This window comes from Parasteatoda tepidariorum, chromosome 6 (assembly GCF_043381705.1).
Source record: "Parasteatoda tepidariorum isolate YZ-2023 chromosome 6, CAS_Ptep_4.0, whole genome shotgun sequence".
NCBI lineage: Eukaryota > Metazoa > Arthropoda > Arachnida > Araneae > Theridiidae > Parasteatoda > Parasteatoda tepidariorum.
The window spans coordinates 67,676,043-67,684,484 of NC_092209.1; the positions used below are offsets into that span (position 1 = coordinate 67,676,043).

Below are 8,442 nucleotides of genomic sequence, written 5' to 3' on the forward strand. Positions count from 1 at the left end.
TTCATAATAAGATTGTAAAAAACACGCCCTCGTAAATTTTACAAAAGACTAAGTAGCAATTACTTTAAACGTTAAGATTGTTAATTTGGCAAATTTTATGGCACCTAAGTTAAATTTAATGACGGAAAATAGAGATTTAAAACACAAAAGAGGAAAAAGGCGAGACATAGAAATAAGCAAACCACATTTTTACTGTGAGGGTGCAGAAAATTATATTACAATTAGATTGTCAAATATGCTCTTATAGTTGCCAAAAGGATAGGAAAAAATCCAGATTTCACAACTTACTAAATTCAGTAGATTTTACAAAAAAAATTAAACTTATAAACTTCATGAGAATTGTTGCGTTATGTACAAAATATTTTGCACATAGGGAATTTTAGAATTATGGAATTAGGAAAACTGCAATATTATCCAGTTATGATTAACAACATTAAATGAACTTCAAATGTTATGCATAATGTTTACTCATAATTTTGAGTAGTAATTAGCATTTAATTCACCAAAGATAGTTAAAACTTATTAAATTTTAGGGAATTTTCTCAAATTTACAAAAACTGGGAGAATTTTTATTAAACCAGTAGATCAAGAGAAACTGACAAAATCCAGTAGTCTAGTGAAAAATACAGTTCCAGAGCTGGCAGCTCTGTGCCCTTTTTAAGTTGTTAGAAAAGACTAAGATACAATGACAATGTAAAGCAATAATAAGGTAATGCCAATTTTGCAATTTGACAAAATTATGACAGTGAAAATTTGGCAAAATTTACTGCAGATTAATTCAATTTAGAAATATGTACAATGTAATACTTTAGCTACATGAGAATTTAAGTGAACTCGTAAATAAGAAAAGTAAACTACTAGAATACTTTTTTTTTTTAAGATTTGAAATAAAGCAAACATATCAAATATATAATAAGGTTATAGCAACAAAAAAAAACTCTCAAAATTCACAAATTTATTATTAATAAAATAACACATATTAATTCTTAAAAGTAATAATTACAGAAACTAGTAAAGATGGAGACTTTTGATTAGTTACTGACAATGATTGCCCTTATTAGGACAGGAATAAATATGCAAAATTTACAAACTAAATTTGCTGGAACACATATATAAATCATTATCAGCATTACATGAAGATCTTATTCAAAATGTTAAAAAACATTCAATATGTTTTGGCAGAAGATAAGGATCAAGGGTCAAATGTTAGTATGAAATCACCTGGAAATATTGGTTACAGACATCAAACGACCCTTCGACGTTTAGAAGGCAGAATATTTTCTTGGCAGATGTCTGAGCTAGTATTTTTCCCATGACCTTGTTTATCTTCTGCATCCTGGCGTCATGATGGCAGAACTTCTTTAATTTTTCGTTTAGAATTTTCAGAGATCTCATTGGGAAAATTTATTTGAAATTTGACTATTAGATCCCCTCTACGTTCACTGTCTTTAGGATAGGGAAGACCCTTGTTCACAAAACGATGTTCAGATTCAGGATTAGTTATTTCCGTAAGATTGAGCAAGAGACTCTCACCAGTTAATGTCGGAATTTCCAATGTAGCTCCACAAAGTGCCTAAAAGGAGAATTTAAATTTTTAAACAAATGTAATATTTTATACACGAACATAGATTACAGTCCATTATTTTTTCTTCTGCTTAAGTCGGGGGATTGGCCTCAAATTTGCTGATTTGCAAGAGAAGAGGCCCGTTCGAGAAAATCTGCAATTTAAGAGTTAAAGGGAAAGGTCCTTTTCAAGATCCACACACAACAGATATTACTGTACTTTTTAGTCTATTCTTATTCAAAAGCATATTTAATATTACATATTTGCCAACTCATCCGCATTTTGAGAAAGATTTTATATTTAATGTGGTAATTCTTGGGGAGGTTGCTGCTCAGCTCTGCGTGTGTGGCGCCCAGTCTACATCAACCAGGATTTTCCCTGGAGGTGCTTTTGCCTCTCATGCCCATTATTCCGACGTGTTGCCATGAATCGTCACCAGGCCTACCTTTGTGAATCCTCTTTTTTCTTGCTGAGTAGTTACGTGCACGTACTTTGAGTCTACAGCATTTCCCGGATGCCCCCTGATGGGGGCGGGACGGGGTTAAGCTTTGATTGATTTAATGTGGTAGCAAAATTTCTAGATTCATACTTGATTCTAATTTTAACAAATTTAATTAAAATGGCGTTAACATCTATAAAAGTAGTTAAAACATACTTAAGACATACTACATTCAATATCATTCTTATAGCAGGCCTACTAGATATTATTTATGTTGCTAGCAGTAGTTAAATGTGTAATGGATGTCTGCCATGGGTGCAAGTTGGAAAAAAGGACAAGACTGAAATTTTTTTGACTGAAATACCTAACATACACAATACCCCCTCGACATATGCAAACTATCTAAGAAAGCTTTACCATAATACATCAAGTTTAAATACTGTACAAAAAATATTTATTCATCTGTCTTTTGATAAAATAACAACAAGATATAAGAAAGTAGACCATTAATGTAGACCTAAAAATATTTTTAAGGACAGAAATTTTTTTTTTCTTCCGATTTCCGTCTTCGAGTCAGTCTTGTTTCCGTCCGCGGACATTTTCGAAAGACTGAAATCAGTCCTGGGGACGGAAGACTTGCACCCATGATGTCTGCTTACAATGGTTTTCAATAGGCATAAAAGTTGCCAGATATGAAAACAACAGTTGAACATTTAATTCATTATCAAAAGTAGAAAATTTAGGCCTTAGACCTAAAAACCAGAAAACAGATATTACTAGTTTGTACACATTTTCAATGGTTTGTTAACATGCCTAGATTAAATTTTGTATAAAAAAAAGTTAATGAATTGAATTTAAATAAAAAAAAAATTACAATAAACAGAATATGAAACGTCACAATCATGATGAAATATACTTTTTGGTCACCAACACAGATAAAAGTATACCATCCCTTCACATTCAATACTGATTCTGCCTGAGGACCACTGATAACTGTTTTATGGTAGTCAGAGTGAAAAATTTAGTAGTCATGGACCACAGTTAATTTCGAATTCTGATAGTGCATTAGAAATAGCTAAAATTCTAATTTAAAAATTTATCTAGGGAAATAACGCATGTAAGTTATTATTCAATTTTAAAAATAAACTAAATAAAAGTAATAAAAACCTTTAAAGTATTATAATTTTCCTTTCGCCACAAGTAAAATAATTTGCTGTTTAATACAAATATTTCAGCTAAGCCCACTTAGTTTTATTTAAATTCNTAACAAGATTTATGAAAAGTTTTTATAATGAAGCGAGGAAGAAATTTAAGTGGAGCGGGTGGCTCACGGAATAGCGATTATTATATGAAGCGTTTACGCACGATCAATAGTATAGGAACGAAATCAATTAAAAAAAAATTTCAGTCTGAAAAAACTGAGGAGAAACCGTCACAACAGTCGCCGTCTGAAAAAACCGTCACAGTTGATAACGAGGCACAATGTATTAAAAATGCTACGGAACCAATGATTGAAGAGCAAAACAATTCAAGTTTTGTTACAAAAAAAAAAANACTTAATTTTCACAAAAATAAAAAAAAATTTCACAAAAATAATTTTTTTCACAAAAATAGGTACTAGGATTGAAAACCTGGATTAAGCCCTGTAAGCACATAGCTAATAGCACAATTAATATCCTGAAGTACTTCCCAAAAAATTAACATGCATCATTTGTAATTTTATACCATAGGCCAGGGAAGGCGAACCAATGCCACGCGTGCCACTTATGGCACCCGACACAAAATTTCGGGCACGCCACCGGTCACATTTGTTATTAGACAAATGGTATTACACTATGAAGCATATGTAACAATTAAATTAAAATTCACAAAAAACACACAAAATAATAAACAATTATCAATACAAAAATTAACAATTAATGCTAAAAAAAACAATTAATAACCATAGAAAACAAGCTAACAATAAATAACTAGCAAAAAATTAATAGTCCTGCTTAAACTTACATCCTACAACCTAATATAAGTTATTTGTCATCTAATCTGCAACAACAGAAGTCACACTGATGTTACTTTAAGTTGAATTACGCGTATAACTGAGACATTGCAAAATGTTTTTTTTTTTTTCAATGTAAATAAAGAGTTTTGAGTTGATAGTATTTATTATTATTTTCCCAATAATCACGAAGTCAAAATTATTTGACGGCCCGTCCATGACCTCATCAAGCAATTTTTTAGAAAAAATGGCACGTTGGTGTATAAAGGTTCGCCACCCCTGCCATAGGCATTGGGGTAGAATTACATAAATATAAAAACCAATCATAAATAATTTCAAATGAAATTGATGCTTTACCTGATTACAGAGTTGGCATGATTTAAATTATGTAATTTTTTTAAAAAAAATCCTTAATTTAAGTCAAAAATATTTTTAATTATAAAGATACTCTTAAGAGTGCATCGATAAATTTATGTGATTTTCTTTTCTAAGTCTTATTTTCTTCTTATTTAAAGTTTTATCGAGGGAAATCATGCATGTAAGTTATTATTTAATTTTAAAAATAAACTAAAAAAACTTTAAAGTATTATAATTTTCCTTTCGCCACAAGTAAAATAATTTGTTGTTTAATACAAATATTTCAGTTAAACCCACTTAGTTTTATTTAAATTCCAATACTTTTGAAACATTAAATACGTAGTTTGCATATAAAAACAAGGAAGAAAGACTTGTTCACTCAAGGATAATTTGATTCATGTTTCCTGATCTAAATTATTTTTTTTCCCTACTTAACATTTGTCAAATTGGACCTTTGTCTTTACGAATAGCATAGGTTGTTTGATAGTGAGCTTAAACAAAAATAACCACAATCTAAATTTCGGAATGATTAGTTTTGAATACTTAGTTAATAACTGTAATAACTATATGCAAACTAATTTTAACCATAAGAGTTAGAATCATTTATAGCAATTTTAGTGTAATTATTTAATGAATTTTAAAGTTTTTAAATAACATTAACCTTTATTATATTTTATCTGAGTTCTTATTGGTAAATGTGAGAAAAAAACGGATCTAAATAGAATAAAAAATCAGATTTTTATGCTGTCCCACTTTTTCTATCAAACCTAACCACCTGTATCCTTTGTAACTTTCTAATTTTTACACCAGATGGATACTACACAACAATTTGCATAGCTCCTCCATGCCCTTTAGGTTTCTTTTGTCATAAGACACCAGCAAAAGACAGACTGCTTTTAAAGCTCATTTCCTCTGGTTTGTTCCTTCTTTCCTAGTTAAGGGTTTCTTTTTTGACCTATTGCACACTAAAGATATTGTCTTCCAATGATATATTTTCCCTTAATGTAGCATCAAAATTTGTATGCAATATCACTTAAACATATTTCCAAATTTTTACTGATTACAGTATCATCATTAAGTTTTTTTTCTTCTTTATATCTGTTTTTTTGGAATAACACAACAATATAATGGAGCAAAATTTTAGAAAATGTATAAAAGAATCCTTTAATTGGTTTTTCAGAAAAATTCACCACATAATGGCATGTTATTTTTTACTTTTAATATATGCATTCTCATATTAATTTTTCAAATTTTTATGGCTCCTTTCATAAAGACGTAAAATCTCAAATTTAGGGAAAATTAAATCAATTATTTTATTCAATAATAAATTTCATATTAGTTTGGAAATCAAGAAAATTTTGTCAGAATAAAAATTTTTGATTCATGGAATTCCTCGAATCAAACATTTTAGCAGCACAATAAGAGACGTTTATAACTTTCTCTGGATGATAGGAATGCATTGACTACTTATTTGTGCCATAAAGTTCATTTTATGTATTTTTATTGAAACTTTTAAAAAAATATGTCTTAGAAACAGTTTTATAAGTTATGCATGTTATAATATAAAGGAAAGAAATTGATTAAAAAATGCAAATAAAATTGAGTGATGTTAACGTAATCTCCTCGATTGTTCTTTAATAGAATAAAGTAAAATTTCTGTTAAAGGGAGATTATTGTCATTGAAATATTAATACTGTGTGCTGTTATTATAAATAATAATAAAAACTCATATTCTTCTGCTTATCAGTAATAGAAGTCAGTGTGAAAAACTATTTGTGGAGTTTTCGTCGAGAAAATATAAATTTTCTCCACATCTTTTTTTTTTTTTTCCTTTGGAGTTATGCAGTAGACTGCACAAAGGTAAAAGCTAATTTAATTTTTTAAAAAAATCTGATTAAAAAAAATATTTCCACTGATTTCAGTAAATTTTAACCAGTGAAAAACTATGTGTGGAGTTTCTGTCAAGAAAATATACATTTTCGCCGCATCTTTTTCTTTTGGAGTTCTGCAGTAAACTACACAAAGGTAAAAGCCAATTTAATTTTTTTTTTAAAAAGTCTGATTTTTAAAAAAAAAAATTCCACTGATTTCAGTAAATTTAAACCACTATGTCCCCCAAAATAAAAGCAAATTTACTTTGAATAAAATACTTACTTGTTTCAATGTAATATTACAGGTATACACTATATTAGTTCCATCTCTCTCAAAATGCACATGTGGCTTATCTTTGATAATAAATATGATATCAGCAGGAATGGTATCAGGATTTCTGTCACCCTCTTCTTTGAATGTTATCTTAGTGCCGGCTTTCCAACCAGGTTTGACATTAATAGTCAAAACCTTATTATCTCTTCTAGTTACTCCGTGATTAACAAAATTTCTCTCTATTCTCATTTTCTTTGTGCAGCCTATCAAAACATCTTCTAATGACACTAAGAGGTCGTGATAAATAGGCGGGTCCTTTACAGGAGGTTCTTTTCTTTTAGGTTTTGCACGTGGGCATCTAGTTGATTGAGCTCGTTGAAAATGCCTGTAGTTAGGTTTCTCAAACATATTTCCATTGGCTCCAAAAAACAAATTAAAACCTGAAATATGAACACAATTTAAAAATAATGTAAAAATACACTTAAATAATCTAAAAATAAAAGACAGCATTAAGGTTATTCTAATATTATGCAATTTTACACCTTCCCTCACCTTGTCAGCAGAATCAAGCAAATCACAAACTTTAATTAGTACGCTTAGGTAAGAACCTTCTCTAAAACACCTTCTCTTTTTGCTTCAATTTTGACATTCATTAATAATTTGTGTCTTCTATTTGTGGTCAAAATGCTCGGTCTTTGATTTGTTTCTAACTGTTCCTTACCTCAATTGAGAAATTTCTGAGTCTGATTTTTTTCAAATTTTTTTTCCTTTAAATTAAAAAAATTGAAAATATACAATGCAGATTTTAGTCAGGGTTGTAAGTGACCAGAGTTTTTTCAGAAATAATAATAATAAAAAAAACTACTGGACTCTACTTATCAAGATTTAATTGGGATTTTTTTAAAATTCTTTACAGTCTTAGAGTAAGTCTTGCTGCATTAATAAATACCATTAATATAATTGTGTTAATTTAGCTCTATATTTTTATATATATACATATAAAGCATTTTCAATAACAAGACTCGTGGGTCTGAGAATTTAAAATATATTTTTATAAAAAGTTTTCTCATTTTTTTGAATTGTTCACTATCAGTTTTCAATAAATTTCCGGTTGTTAAATGAAGGGCTATTTGAAAATTTTAACCACAGTAAGTGAATCTCTAGTAAGTACAAAAAAAAAATTCACACTAATAATAGAATAAATAATAATTAAAGAACTGTAACAAAAAAGATTATCTTGCACATATCTGTAGAAAAACTCCCAAAATTCACTTTTGATACTTACGTCCAACAACAAAATACATAATTTAATTGAACTGTGCCAGTAGGATTTAATTAATTAAATTATTTTTTTCTGTTTAAAGCAAGATTCTAAGCCTTATTTGTATACTTTGATTTAGAAAATAATAAATATTTTGATTGTAAATTAATTATTTCTTAGTCCGACACCACTCCTTTTCTTTCATTATATTTTTCATCTATTATGTCGATTTTTCTTAATAAAATAAAGTGAAAAACGAACAGAAACTATCTAAATTATCTTTAAAGTTAATTTAGAATAATGCACTTTACCTCAGTAACCTAATAAAATCCACTTAATTATGCTGTACTTAAAAATATTTAAAATTGATCAATGAAGTTTGTTTATATATCTTCTATTTTCTTTCCTTCTCTATTTTTTTTTCTTCTTTCAGGTAAGCAAAGCAATTTGAATTTTTTGAGAAATAAAATATTTAACTTCATTTAGAAAAGTTTAAATTAATTATTTTGTTTAGAAGAACTTGAAAAGTGTATGTATTTGGAGCAAAACTATTTTAGAACATTTTGTANTTTTTTTTTTTTTTTTTTTTTTTTTTTTTTTTTTTTTTTTTTTTGAGGAAAGCAACTTAGGTCCATATTCAGAAAAATGATTTTAAGTTTAAGCACATGCTTATACTTTGGTTA

The 8,442-nt window shown here is 28.6% G+C and overlaps 1 protein-coding gene across 1 annotated transcript; it reads right to left on the bottom strand.

Annotated features, from left to right (window-relative positions):
* Positions 1–514: 514 nt before the first annotated feature.
* On the bottom strand, positions 515–6,938 carry LOC107453720 (dnaJ protein homolog 1; the record flags this gene model as incomplete). The annotated part of the gene is given in 2 exon segments (XM_043041876.2): positions 515–1,573; positions 6,508–6,938. Coding segments are annotated over 2 exon segments (662 nt in total), but the record flags the coding sequence as incomplete, so codon positions are not given.
* Between the last annotated feature and the right edge of the window lie 1,504 nt (positions 6,939–8,442).